Genomic DNA, 14,783 nt, shown 5'->3' with positions numbered 1-14,783 from the left:
TATGTTGAATGTGAACCTTTAGGTGTAGTTACAAGGCTGTCAGCAGTATATATGAATATATATAAATGTATGAACAGAGAGTCAGGTAATTCCACAAAAGGTTCATTCCATACTGCTGGATATGCTGTCACCAGTATTACAGCTACTGTTACTTTGCAGTGTTTTTCTACTGTCAGTAGTTTTGAAGCAATTCCATATTTTGTGGTAACTGTCTCACTTAGACTGCCTGTGAAGCTGGAGGTGTTTTCAGTCTCGTTTAGCAGCTCACTGTGTGAAGTCCCTGGCAGCTCAAATTAACAGCCTCAGTGCTTGGTTTCAGGTGGTAACAGGATTCTGTTCATGTTTTGAATGCCATGGCCAAGAGGTAAATGAGGATATATTTAAAGCTGTTATTTCTTTGCTGAAACAGAAAAAAGTAACATTATAGTTAACTTTCTTTGCATACTTGGCAGACAGAGTGAGCAGGCTTTAAAAGGCCATCATAGTCAATGTTTTTTAAAAAAGATTTTAGAAAAGTTTACGATGGAATAATTGAGGTTGTAAGGAACTTCAGTAGATCATCCAGTCTAACCCCCCTGCTCAAAGCGCGGTCAGCTAAAAAAGCTGTCCAGGACAGTTTGTCATATTTGTGGCAAAGAGAGTAACCCAGAATGTGGTACAGATGTATAACCAGGGGCACATCCTCTAACTTGAACTAAATGTACTTCATGGGAACAAGGTGGATCCATGACTGGTTGGTTTCTTGTTTAGTAAAGCTGGATATCATCCCAGAAGGGCTGCCTGCTGTTGGGAAGAGTTCTTCCTGTGGAGTGGGAGGTGCTGCATTCACTATTTCCAGCCTAATGCTTATCTTGGGCTGCCAGCTGTGCATACAAAGGGCTAAAAGTTTTCTGTAAGAGCTTTTAATGTCTGCAGATAATTTCTGGTATTGGGATGACTGGAAATTATAAAATCATTAAAGATCAAGCCCCAAGGCAGATCAGGTGCATTTAGACCATATTGAGTAGCTGTTATATTCATAAAGATTTCTTACAATACAGTCTTTTCAGGCAAATATTTTTATAAACACAGACAACTATTTTCCCTGAATTTACATCTTCAGCACTGCAAGCAGCTGAGGTCTGTGAACTCTCCTTCCTTGGCTGTATTTCCTAAAACTTGGGTTTTTCTTGGAGGAAGTTCACAGAAATTTTGGATCCAAGTAATGGAGGTGTAGTGTCCAAACTGGTTACAAGCTTCATTTTGCATGAGGAGAAATTAGCCATTGCTGTTAATCTCAGAAGAGGCACTCCAGTTCTCTGCAGCAGTGTCACACCAGGAAGCCATTCAGCCTGTGGTTCACTGTAATCAGACCAAATTAGAATAGTACTGAAGTTTACTGGGCTTGATATTTTCATCTGAATGTGGTTGGGTTTCTCTAGCTGTTTTATAGCATAGCTGTAAGTATTCTTATACCAGTTCACTGAAAATGTGTTTAACCACACTTTCTCTTCTGTTTTGTCATCAAGGATGACAGTTTGACTCTTCAGCAGCTGTGAACTAGAAACAGTCATGTAAATGGACTACATTCGGTTGTATAGGCTCAAAGGATTCCTGTAACAGTTGCCTAGTAAATGAGTAACTTTCCTTTCTGTTTCATTTAAAGACTTTTACAGTAATGCCTTACATCAAGGTGTTGTCAGGTCTAAAATAAAAACTTTCTGTTCTGGAAAGCATTCTGCCCTTGGAGTTCCTGAAGTAGGGCATTTTTGTATGTGGGCAGTTGAATTTGTACAGCAGGTATTTTAACCTGCTTAGTGTTGCACTAAAAACTTCGTAAATACTGGTCAAAAACTAGTGTTTGAGAACTCCACAACTCCATTTGGTGTTGTGGCCTGTTAGTTGAGAATCTCCCAAAAGAGTCATCAGCCTGACATCTCCTGTTTGAAGGAGTCCCAGACCAAGCATTTCATGTCTTGAGAAGAGCAGGACTGCTCCAGAAATTCAAGTCAACAGAAATAACTGTGTTGATGGATTAATTTGGTTAAAGAATAAAAGAGGCAAGCAATAAAGCATACCAAAATAAGAAATACCCAGTTCTGCCTGGTGTCACAGCTCCTTCTCTAAACAGGAATAAATCCTCCACAGGTTCTTACAGTAATATTTGCCAATCCTTTATGGATTTCTTGATCCTTCCAGGGCTGTGAGAAGGTTAATGCAATCAATTCTCATGGTAACTGAATCATGTCCTGTATGTATTGCGTTTATTGATTAAACTTGTTTTCTCAGATTTCAAAAGCTAACAGTAGATTCACACTGGTTAGCATTAATTATCCTCTTAATTGTGTTAGGGTTCTGTATTTCATGCCTTTCTTTCCTACCACCCAGTGAATTTTGAATGGATCCTGCTGGTAAAGGGTAATTGGTAGCTTCATAGAAATGTTAGTTGGAAAGGATCTCTCACTTGTGTTTTGGGGGTTTTTTTGTGGGGAAGAGGAAGTTGGTTTGATTTTTGAAGCCTGAAAAGCTTTGGTGATGTAAATTCCACAACATCTCCGGGTAATCTGCTGCACAAAAAAATTTCTTCCACCTTCTGACCGTAATTTATGGCTGTTTATAGTTATATGACCTGCCACTGTGAAGAGCTGTACACTTCCGCTTGTAGTTTATCCTGCAGATGTTTCTAGTATGAAAAATGGTGTTAAATGCTTGTTTAGAAAGCTGGATAAGTTCTACTGTTTTGTATAGCCTTCACAGTATTTTACTTGCTGTAAGTTGTACTAGATGAGAGAGAGGAAAAGACCTGTGTGCATCAAAAATATGAATGAAAGTATCAGTATGAAGCAAAGGAAAAAGCAACTCTTTAGTAGAGTTAGCAGAGCTCTGCTAGGGGTTGGCACTGCCAGTTTAAGGGCTGCTTGGTATATTTCAGCTGGTGAGAACAGGGTAATTTAGTCCCTTTTCATTAATAGTGGGTTTGAACTGGAACAGGCAGTGAGGAAATAGTGGAGAATGTATTTTGGGGTTTGTTGGAGGGGTTCCTGGAGTAAGGGGGGCCATGTTTGTTCAGTATAAGTCAATGAAATATCAAACATTGTCGAAACACTGCTACAATTTAACTGGAGAGTCCAAATAATCTTGAAATTGAAGTGTGTCCAAGAGCCAGCATAGGTTTCAGACCTGTAGAAAAGGAGCTTGTGTCAGGAGACAAAGTTTGTTACAAGGTAGAAGTCATGGCCTGCAGTGGTGTTGGGGTCTGGCTGTGGTTGTTAACAAGATTTCTTGAGACTTCACATAGTGAGAGACATCAGCACTCTTGCAATTCCACTCTGAGATAAATGGAGCTTTTTTCTGAAAGATAACGAAGGTAGTAAGAGAAAGCAAGGTGTATATAGTACCCATCTTCTATTTAACTTGTATGTCTGAACCACTGTTGTTAAAATCTCTCCTGCCCTTTCTATGTAACTATGATAGGGAAGTTAAAATATCTATTAAAAATGTGAATAGAAGCTTTAAGCTTTAATGTGTTGTCAAGGTTGTTATATTTTTATATGTTAACATGTTCTGTTATGTAGAATACCCACGCCCTGGAATCCTGAACTTCAGTGTTATGTAACCTTTTTCCTTCCTTCCTTCCTTCCTTTAGATAACAGCGATCTGATTGCCTGTACAGTCGTAACAAAGGATGGGGGTCAAGTTCAAAGATTCCTGGCTGTGGATATTTACCAGATGAGTTTGGTTGAACCAGATGTTGCCAGACTTGGATGGGGAGTAGTTAAGTTTGCAGGCCTTCTGCAGGTAAGGGAAGTTATAGTTTGGGTGGCCAGCTTTTCTGAGCTGAAAATCTACGTTTTATGTTGGATAAATAGTAATACCAGTATTAGCTTATATAGTTAAGCTCTGTACCATGCTTCCTTGTTTCTTTGGTCTTTTTTCTGCTTCCTGCCTTTTAAAACAATTCTGATTTTCTGAAGAATTTTAGGTAGCTAACCAGAGACACAATTGCAGATGGGGTAACTTCCTTAACATCTGTTGGGCTGTGCTCGTATGAACCCTGAAGTCACATCTGGTTAGGATTGTGTTCCAAGCACTTTACTCAAGTAGCACATTAATGAGCTCACTTAGTGTTTTGATATTCCTACACAGGTAGAGAAGGTGACAGGTTGTAACTTCGAAATTATTTGTGCTTATCTAAGGAAGTTTTTCTCATTTGTCTCTTTCTTGATGTAACCTTTGCTATTTGTCTTTCCTGAAAATTTGCTGTGCTCAAATAATTTAACTCAATCTCTATGAATACAGATTTCTGAAGAAGTAAATCCAAGTTGTACAACTTGCAGAGACTGGTTTAGTTTTATTTTGTTGGGCTTTTTGACACGGAAACTGTCTTAAGAGCTTTAATGGAACATTATCATAGTATTTTCTTTCAATGTTAACATTTAATCTGTTGTTTAGAAAAGCTTACTTTAACTATTTGCGTTGTGCTTCTCTTTAGGATATGCAGGTGACCGGAGTAGAGGATGACAGCAGAGCCCTGAACATAATAATCCACAAGCCTGCCTCCAGCCCTCACTCGAAGCCCTTCCCCATCCTGCAGGCCACGTTCATCTTTGCGGATCACATTCGCTGCATCATCGCCAAGCAGCGCCTGGCCAAGGGCCGCATCCAGGCCCGGCGCACCAAAATGCAGAGAATAGCAGGTGAGTGATGTCCTGAAATGGCTCTGGGAGGCACCGCTTGGCTGTCATGGCAAGTCACTCTGTAACGTCAGGCTGAGACGCACTGAGGAGTGGTGGGCCACAGAAGGCTCTAAAACAGGGCTGAGTTTCCAAGGAATAGATTTACTTCCATATTTAACTTAGAATTTATAAAGTGGGTATGTCACACTGCTATGACTTGCTTCGTGTAAAAAAAAAATCAAAGCAAGTTTGAGGATATTACAATCTACTTGATATTAAAAATTTTAGGTTGAATGTAATGCAGAGGCATTTATTTTCCATCTTAAAGCCAATTGTCTCTTTAAATGGCTTTCTGCAGTGTTCTGTTGTAACTAATGAATTATTTTATTTCTGCAGGGAAAAACAAAAGGGGTTTTTTATTGTTAATAACTCCTATAGTTTTTTAGTTAAAGGGGCTTCTTGTAGTCCTGGGGTTTTTTTCTTCTCCGCTGAAATTTTGAGGTTTCCCTAGTGTGAATGTGGTGTAGACAGCAATGTAGAAAAGGTTGCCAGAAGCCCTGACTCTTTAGTTTATCAGTGCATTTGTAACCATAATTAAGAGGCAAATGAAAGCAAGTTACGTTAAAATCTAGTTTAGTCTTAGGTCCTGAGCAAACTATCAATTTTCTTGTCACTTCTTTTTCCTTTTATGTATTTGAGTAACAAAAACTATCAATTGTGATTAAACATAGCTCTCCTGGATCTTCCTGTTCAGCCTTCAACTGAAGTTATGGGTTTTGGACACAGCTCTGGAGCTGCAGCCCAGCACCTCCCATTTAGATTCTATGACCAGTCCCGGCGTGGGAGCAGTGACCCAACAGTGCAGCGCTCTGTCTTTGCATCTGTTGACAAAGTCCCAGGTAAGATTAGCATTCATTAACAAGCAGGTTTTGCTTTGTGGTTTCTGTCTGCAAAAACTGTACTGTAACTTGTACAAGCAGTGAAAAGCTTTTTGTGGTGTGTTCCTGAGCACACAACTCCAGGATGAGGGTTATGGCAAAATTTACTCTTGAGAGAAACAAATAATACCTGGGTGTGTGTTCTGGATATGTTGTGAGCAATACTTCCATGGCAATTTCCCAGATGTCTTAATACCTTGCCTTCCTTACAAATCAAGTTAGTTTAAATCATGCTTTGCATAGTCAGTATTTATGCAACACATCTGGATCTTCCTGTTCAGCCTTCAACTGAAGTTATAGGTTTTGGACACAGCTCTGGAGCTGCAGCCCAGCACATCCCATTTAGATTCTATGAGTAGTCCCAGTCAGTTGTGTGTATTTCCTCCTTTAATTTGGTTATGAATGTTTTCATGCTGGATTGTGAAAACAGCTGGAATGTTGTGCACTGCCTCATTTCCCTCAGAGTGAGCAAGACAGAAAAGGGCCACAGCTACTCCTAAAACATTAGCTTGGAAATGGGATTAAAGGAATGATTCTAAATCAATGAGCTCTTTGCTTTTTTATCTCTTTATTGTCTTGTTTCACAAATTGACTTCTCTGCAGAAATTCTTTTCCAGATGATGTTTTTCCTTTTGGGTTGAGTCATTTTAAAGGCAAATCTCATGCTGCTTGAAAGTACTTAATTGTGCTGTATTATACAAAAGATTTCATTACCACTTACTGCCAGTCATTTCACAGAACTCAGCATTTCTCTTTAAATGTGATTCAGAATTCAAATGCACAGAATTCAAATTACTTAGAATGCAGATGTTTTACTGCTTTAGAATTGGAGCTCAGTTACCTGAGTCCTGACTGGGGAACAGAAATTATAAAACCATAGGTATTGTCAGTCAGGTGTTTCAGAGGCAAATGTATGTTGTGTGAGGGGAGTGTTTTCCTTATTTGACCAGACTTCCATGGAAAAGGTGTGGTTGTAAAGAGTCCAGTGTTACTGTTTCAGCTTTCTCTAAGAATGCACTTGTGTTCCTAATTAATGACTTCACCTACTAATTTGAAGGGGAATACTGGGGATGATGCAACATAGTCGTTTGTTCAAGCAATTACATCCTTTATTTGATCCAGGAAATGTAGACTTCCACTTGCAGATCCAGAGGGAAAAGTATTTTGAAGCTTTTATTTGATACAAAGCATAAGAAATGAGGCACGCAACTTGAAGTATTTCAAGTACAGCATCTTTGAAGTGCATTTTATGACAGGTAGTAATATAATAAAAATGGATTGATATCCTGTTTTTACATCTGATTACAAAACCAGTATCAAATATGCACTTGTTATCTTATCTTTGCTGAGGAATGAATAAGCTTTCCTTGTTCCTAATGATTTTTATAGGAATCTGTTTGTGTTTATCCCTTAATCAGGCTTGCAATGATTTTTACTTCAAGAGGAGAATTTTGTGGCTTTGAAAAAATTACTGAACGAGTTGCAGTTAAATTACTGGCTTCATGTTTGTGTTTCTTAACTGTTACAGCTCCAACTGGTGTTTGAGTTCTGCAGAGCTCGCACAGTCAGTTAATTTGGTTGTACTTTTTATACTCAAATTATGCTTTCCCTTGGTGATGATGTCCTTTGTAGATTTAAAACAGAGGTGTTTTTCTGGCAACATTTTTAGAAGACTAATTACTACTTTTGTTAGGACCATGTTGGCTGTCAGTGCTGTACAATCCAGCATGGTTTTTAAGAAATTAACACTCATATCAATGTTTTCATTCCTCCTGCGAGTTTCAGTCTGTGAACTTTGATACAGCTGTTCAGTTCCCTAATTCCTATTGTCAATGAATTTAGAATTTTCAAGAACACTCATTGCAGTTGTCTGGTTCAGTTTCTCTTGTGATGCCTACATAAAGCTCTGCATATGTCACTAGAGAGCCTGCAGTTAACTTCTGTGTTCCCTTATTGTTGTCAAACTGGGCTTTCATTTTCGTTGTTCCACAGTGCAAAGTTAAATCTTGGTGTCTGGGGGAAAGAGGGTGAGGATTGTTATAGCTTGAAACTGGATTTTGTGCAGGACAAGTGAAAGGTGATGAGAATGTCACAGACCATGCTTGAGAACATCCCCCCCATGAAAAGTGCAGGGACATGCTGTGATCATCTGCTGGACTGGACAGTTCTCAATAGAGAACGACGTAAGCAAAATCCCTCACTTGATCAATTTTACCATCATGAAGTCGTGGCTCTGAGTATACTCCAAGGTCTATTTTAAGTTTCTGACCTTTGCTAGAATGTTAGAGCATTTTAGAGATAGTGTAGCTGGCTGGACTGTTCACCATCTCATCTATTAGCTATGTATGAACATATTGTACTTCTGAAGCGATCTGTGTAAATGAAGAACACTGTTTTTAAAGAAACCAGCAGATTTGGTAGGGGCCCTGTGAACAAAGGTCTTCTATTGAAAATAAATAAATAATGACTTCCTCTTCAAGCAAACTCAAGAATTAGTTTCAAGTATCAGCTCTATTCTGAGATTTATATGCCCAACATGTCTTAAGGGAAATGTTAACGATTTCCAGCAAAAGGTACATCTAAATATTTTAACAAGTGTGGTTGCTTACCTACTAAGTAAATTTATTTTGAAAAGCAAAAGATTCAAAAATCAATAGATTTCTCTTACTATTTTATCCATTGTTAACATCTTAGTCGATGATAATAAGGTTTTGAGAGGAAAAAAGTAGGAGAAAAACTTGTTAACATTAGCGTGGCAAGCAAGTTATAACCATCTTCATTTTAAAGTCTGAAGGAAAAAATCATCCATAGGTTTGGAACCCTTTGTGTAATATGAACTAACATTCTTGTCATCAGCAGATAAACCTCCTGACTGTTATTTTGCTTCCTATAGCTATGATTAATTCTGCTCACATTTTCTTTGCAGGTATTTCCTACAGGAGTTTCCTGATAAGAATTTTTTTTCTTGGTCAGTAGTTTCCCAGTTACAGTATTTTGAATTATTTAGGCTTACCTTTCCTTCCTATCTAAATTAGCTTCCGTTAGCACACTTAAAATTCTTCCTTTGCAGTTGTTTGGGGAGAGAAAATACGTTGAGGTCATTTTGAAGCAAATAGTCCTGTGTAAGGACATGAATCCATGAATGCTGTTTTGCAGAAGCTTTGGGCTGGCAATCCTGCTAAATCAGACCAGTTTTCCCTATGACAGTCATGGGAGACCTTGTTTACCATTTTCTGCTGTTCTGGTGAGGGTGGAAGGTCTCTTCTCCCTTGTAGTGCAAACTCTGTGGATATAGAATTCTTTGGATGGGTGCAGCTTTTACCAGCACTGTAAGGGAAGTTAAATATCTTGATGTAAGGTCTTCTGTACCAGGGGCTTTAGGGACTGTTCTTAATTTCATTCATATTAACAGCTGGCTTTGCCTCACTTCTGTGGTCGCAAGTCCACTGGTTATTCCTTGTTTCCCCATCCTAACTGGTATTTCAAACTATGAACTGTGTATGAAAAATCTAATATACATTTTTTGTGATTAAAAGCTATAGCACTCAGGTCCCGTGGTACATATGGAAGTCTTTCACATTTGAGGTGGTTCAGTTTGTGGTTAACTTTTTGCAGACTGTCAGGCATCACTGTGTAAATTCAGTTTAATTTGCCTAAATGATTGTAGATCGATCAGTTTGGTTTCTGAAATAAAATGCATGGATTTATTTACATTTATAGGACAATTAGCTCCTTACCAAATACTTTGTTTTTCACTGAAGGAGATCTCTGCTGCCTTGGTAGTGATTTAGTTCTTTCAAGCGGTGTTCATCTTGAACATAAAGAATGTAATTTAACTTGGTAAAAATGACATTTAGATACCTATCTAAAGCTATGCTGCAGTGCTACAGAAATTCAGGTGGCATTGTGTTTCTGCAAGTGGTTTTGAGTCTAATTCTTGGGTAAGCGTGGGAGGTAGAATGTAGGAGGTGGGACTACAGATCAAGTAACATTATTAACAGGACAGATGTTTGTGAGCTTTCTTCTGTGCTTTCCTCACTGTTGTTTTCACGTGCAGCACAGCCTGTCAGTGTGTTGCTGCTAACAGCATTTTCCTGACTTGGCATATCTATGTTTCAGAGCTTTCAGAGCTTCTTGTAACGTGTCCATTTAAGCTGAGTTTTGGGTGGCTGTGTCCTGTATGGCACCAGCACCTTCCACATATAGGAGATTCTTTGAGTGAATCATCCATTCACTGCCAAGGGAGATTCCCTGTATAAAAGGATAAAGAAGTGTGTGGTGTGTTTTCAGTCTTACCTGACTGTCAGATACTTTCCCTTTCAGTGTTGACTGTTCAGTGAAGGTAGCAACTAGAGTATTGTTAGGTGTTTTGTAGTCCACATTGTGGCTACTTTCAGTAATTCACAGGACTGCAAAAAAAAACTTGTGCATTAGCACTTTCCCATGGGAGAGAGGGAGGAGAGCTACAGAAGCAGAAATGTGCTGTACCTGACCTACAGCCTGTGGTGAAGACACTTCTTTTGCTGTAAAAAGTGCATCAACTTCTGAAAAGCTGCTTGCTAGCAAAACCTGAAGAGGTGGCTATAGGTGTGTACTTACAGAAGGAGAAAGGAATGCATGCAAGGTGGTTAGGAAAGAAAAGGATGCTATACTGCAAAGAGATTGAAGAAGTATTACACTAGAAGCCAGAAAATGACTCATCTAAGAAGTGCCGTCGGACCCTGTATAGACCTTTCCAGTCTTCAGACTGGAAAAAATTTAGTTTGTGAGAGGCTGGATGAAATTCAATGCCAGCATTAGATGTGATTGATTAAAATTTTCTGAAGTTACATCTAGTAAAAAATGTAGGTCTTCTATCCAAGAGGGTTTTTTGTTCGCTTTTGACTTAATTATTTTCCTTATCATGTTAAGGTCTGTGACCTGTGAATATATTGACTATATCAAAAATAGAAGAGTTTTGGTATGTTTTGACTGTTTGTGCAATCCTAAGTTTTAAAATGCTTTGAATCCCTTTAACTCTCTTTCCTTATTCATTGATGAGCACTTGCAGCCTGTTTTCAGTAAGGTACATTCAGACTTTTCTGGTTTCCAGGATGAAGGTGGGAGAGGGCACATCCTCTGGGTCACTACATGAGGTTGGCATCACCTTGATCCAGGATTTGCTTTTACCCTTTCCCAATTTGTTCAACAGCTTAACTCTTCTAAGATTGATATTTAACTTGTGAACTTCACTGTCCTGTTTTGCAGGCTTTGCTGTAGCCCAGTGCATAAATCAGCACAATGCATCCCCACTCTCGTCACCGTCCCCTTCCAGTGGCAGTGGCAGTACAGGGCGCTGTGACTCAGTGACTGCAAGCTCGACATCCACTCCTTTTGCTGCTCAGAGCCCAGCAGGTATTCACTCACCACCTTCAGCCTAGGCACTAAGGGATACAGAGCAGTTCATAGTAAAATTAAGTTGCTGTGTTGTTGGATTCAAAGAGTAGGGCTTTATTGTTTTAGATCACTTAATCAACTAAGGCAATTAAAAGTAAATTGTGGTATAAATTGCAATGATCTCTTGCGCTTTCTGGAGCTCTAAATACTTGGCTTCTTTCAGTAGAGACTTTAAGTACTGGTGAAATCATGTCCTGCTTGTCTGACTTCTCTCCTAGCACAAGCAGTTTAGAATGTTGAGGGGTTTTTTTTTGTCAGTGGTTTGTTTTAACTGAAGTATTGCTTTGAATAAATCTGTAATGTAAACTGTTAGCCTTCCACCATAGGGGATAAGTTGATTTCCACATGAAGAATCTTTTTTTGAACTGGGTGACATTTGCTTTTGTGTGTTTATCTGATCCTCAGGTTAATTTGTAACAATGGGCCAAATATGAAATATTTGAAAATAATTATTTAGGATGTTAATATTGTCAAGTTTTTGCAATAACGCTCTTGTGGCTGAACACCTCCACATTTCAGGAGGCTGTTTCATTGGTGCAGAAGAGGCTGCAATATAAGCAGACTGACAGTGTAACTTTCACAAATGTAGGTTGCATGTGTTTGCATTGGTCAGTATATTTAGTGGGTCTGCTTAAACTAGAACTTCTTGATGCATTATTCCTCCTTTTTATGTAGTATTTGTAGAGAATCTTGTAGCAGTGTCTGTTCTGAGTGCAATGTTCTGAGTGCAAATTGTGTGAGGCAAAGCCTCAGGCTGGAGAGTAGACAAGGGTGCATCCTGAAATGCTTTCATGCTCAAAGTGACCTACTCTACCTCATTTTGGTTATAAAACAATAGAGGTAACTTGATTCTCAAGACCTTTTCAAGCAAGCCCTCATTTTAATGGTCACTTCTGATGTTGATCATTCCTTTAGAGGGCTGTTCTGGCTATCCCTTCTAAGACACGCCATTTTGCCTTTATTTGGAAGGCCCATCTATATCTAAAATTTGTTGCAGTCCTACAGGAAATGATGCAACTTTTTTAGGTATTGAGTGTTTTTAGGTTTCACTGAACAGTGTCAGCAGACCAACGTGCATTACATGTTTAAAGTGAGTGTCCCTGCAAGAAATACTGCTGGAAAGGGTAATGAAAGGGTGCTGATGAAGTTAAGGAACAAGAAATATTTAAAGCATTCTAGCAGCCAGACTCTAGATTAAAAAGCATCTGTTACCTTGAGAGACTAGCATATAGTCAAAATAGTCCTGCAATATGTGTAATTTCAGAATAAAATTTGGATTTTTTTTTAATATACCATCTATTCAAAAATATATTTTCTCTGTTGGCAAGTGATTGCTGTTACCTAGTCTCTCCATGGCCCAGGTAATATGTAGTCATTGCACAGAGAAGTGCTGTCATTTGTCAGAACTCTCAGGCTGCATTGGCACTATAAGAAAACATGAATTTGATGACATGTTTCTCCTTAGCAGTGTAAAAAGGCTCATGTACAGTGTCCTCTGCTGTATTTGAATCCTCTATGGTCAGAAAGAGAAATGCAGCTAAAGGTTCTTACCAAGAGTGGCTAAGAGAAAACTAGTAAAGGAAATGAAAATAAAGAATCTATATTATTTCTGTAGGTATAAGCAATTCAAGCTAGTTCACAAAAATATCAAGCAAGACTATGCTTTGTTTCAGACTGAGGTCTTTCAAGCACACATAATGTGGCTTCTATGAAAAAATGCATAGATCCAGAACATACAATTACTCATCAAATATAAAAAGATAGTGAATTATTGAAGTATCATCACAGACTGTAGTTAACAAAATTGCAGTCTGCTTACACAGTATCTTGGCATTTGTGTAACATAAAATTGTTTGGTTTTTCTGCATTTTAAAAAGCTTGATGACAGGAGGCTGATCATTGATTTCCAAAAAAAAAAAAAAAACAAACAACAGTAAACACCAAACTCTTCCCTACCCTCCTCACCCCAAAAAATAAAGATAAAAATAATGAAAAAAAACAAAACCAGAGGAAAAGTATTTTGGAGTGCTTGGTTTCAGTATGCACTTTGCCAGTTAGGTTGCATGAACTGCCCACCTTGACCTTCATTGTGACTTAATCATAAAGTATGTGCAAAATGTCACGTGTCATGCAGGAAAACTCTCTTTGGGTGTGCTTTGATTTATTTGTTTTTATGTGATGCTCTAGCAAATGTAGCTGTGGGGATCCAGTTCTGGGTCCTACCGCTGGGCCCAGTCCCCTTCAGCCAAGTCAGAGGAAATTTACCTGACAATGTGCAGCAGCTGCTCCAGTCCCAGATCAGCAACTTGCACTAACCTGCTGCTGGGATGACTTTTGTTCTCTTCAGAGGGCAGTTACAGAGAGGAAGACAGTGGCTTTATGTGCATGAGCAGGTATTTTATTGCAGTAGAATAATGCACAGTTGGTACTGAGGTGTATGCATGTGGCTTAGGGATTTTGCTGGACCATATTTGCTCTGACCTTTAGGACCAAGAATCCCTGCCATGTATGTGGCTGTTCAAAGGACCAGTGGTCAGGTCAGACTAATATGTTGGCTATTATTGTTGGAAGTGTATTTGGTGCATAGTTGCAGCATATCTTATAGTTTAGTTCTTTCTAAAAGAATCTCATTAATGCACAGAAACTGTTCCTAAAATCAGACTAAAGCAGTAAGTGTACATAATTCTTCAAAGCTGCTACCCTGGTCTGTACCAAACTGCTTCATGTAGTTGCAGGCAATAATGAACACAAGTGGTTTAAAACCTGTGGCTGAGTGTGTCTGATGGTGTCTCAGTGTCCTAATTACAGACTAGTGAGAATTCTGAACTCCCTGGAGCTAGGTCTTTTGGGAGGTGTGAATGTAGGAAGGGTTTTCTCCAACCTCCTGAGCTCTTTTGACACTTTTTGCCAATCTCAGTGTCTGTTCTGTAGTGTCATTCTTGGGATCAGTGTCTCTGCATTAACTGATTGACCAGTTTACTGTGAGTTTGGAGTATTCTCCCTTTTGTAGAGCTTACATGGAATTGTGATCTGTAGTGGAAACTTGCCAGGGATGTGGCATGAAAGTGGGGCTCTGTTTGGCACATGCAGGTGGCTGTTCTGTGGGCTTGTGCATGAACAGAATTCTGCTGAAGGAGGTGACAGTGCCATGAGCACAGTCTGTGTTGTATCAGGTCTTGCTGACCACTTAGCTGGGATATGGAAACAGCTGCTGGTATTCACCCACTTCTGTGTAAAGCAGTGGTTTTCCCTTAGCTTAACCACTTGGGGACAGTTGAAGCTAAAATGCCTTTCCTCTTCTGCTTCTCAGCAGTGACTTGGATGATGTGAAGTAGCTCCTTTGAGGAGGAAGTAACCAGTCTGTGATGAGCAGCAAGCAGTTACCAAAATCTGTTTTATGTCCCACGGTAGCCCCTGAATGCTGCTGCCATCTGTCACATTTGACTCTGTCTCATTTCCCATTCCATTTTGAACACACACACAAATGTCTGTGCCCCTCTCTGCCCCTCCTTCCCTGCTCCCCTATTTGTTCTGGCACCTGCTCAAGCTGTTGAGCATGAAAAGCATCCTGGGTTGCTCTGGAACTTCAGACAAGAAGGCCAGACTAGATAAAGGGGAGATGCCTATCTGGACTTCAAGGAAACTACCTCAACTTAAGAGCAACATCTTAAACCACACAGCTTTTTATACTGTGAACTTGTGATTATAGTATCCTAAGTTACAGTCTGTTGACAGATTTAAACTGGTCAGGGTT

General features: G+C 39.3%; 1 protein-coding gene across 3 annotated transcripts in view; it reads left to right on the top strand.

Annotated features, from left to right (window-relative positions):
- Positions 1-14,783, top strand: part of CLEC16A (C-type lectin domain containing 16A) — a 53,862-nt gene that overhangs the window by 28,169 nt on the left and 10,910 nt on the right. For 2 of the 3 annotated variants that reach the window (XM_014306809.2, XM_031056507.1), the window contains exons 19-22: positions 3,626-3,777; positions 4,472-4,676; positions 5,387-5,554; positions 10,841-10,987. In XM_014306809.2, coding sequence (XP_014162284.1) covers positions 3,626-3,777; positions 4,472-4,676; positions 5,387-5,554; positions 10,841-10,987 — 672 coding nt within the window. Of the gene's footprint in view, positions 1-3,625; positions 3,778-4,471; positions 4,677-5,386; positions 5,555-10,840; positions 10,988-14,783 lie in introns of those variants that run through there. The other variant, XM_031056508.1, reaches the window with a different exon arrangement.

This window comes from Geospiza fortis, unplaced genomic scaffold, assembly GCF_000277835.1.
Source record: "Geospiza fortis unplaced genomic scaffold, GeoFor_1.0 scaffold237, whole genome shotgun sequence".
In the NCBI taxonomy this organism is placed as follows: Eukaryota; Metazoa; Chordata; class Aves; order Passeriformes; family Thraupidae; genus Geospiza; species Geospiza fortis.
The sequence above is the reverse complement of the archived record's forward strand: the minus strand, read 5'-3'. Positions and strand labels throughout refer to the sequence as shown.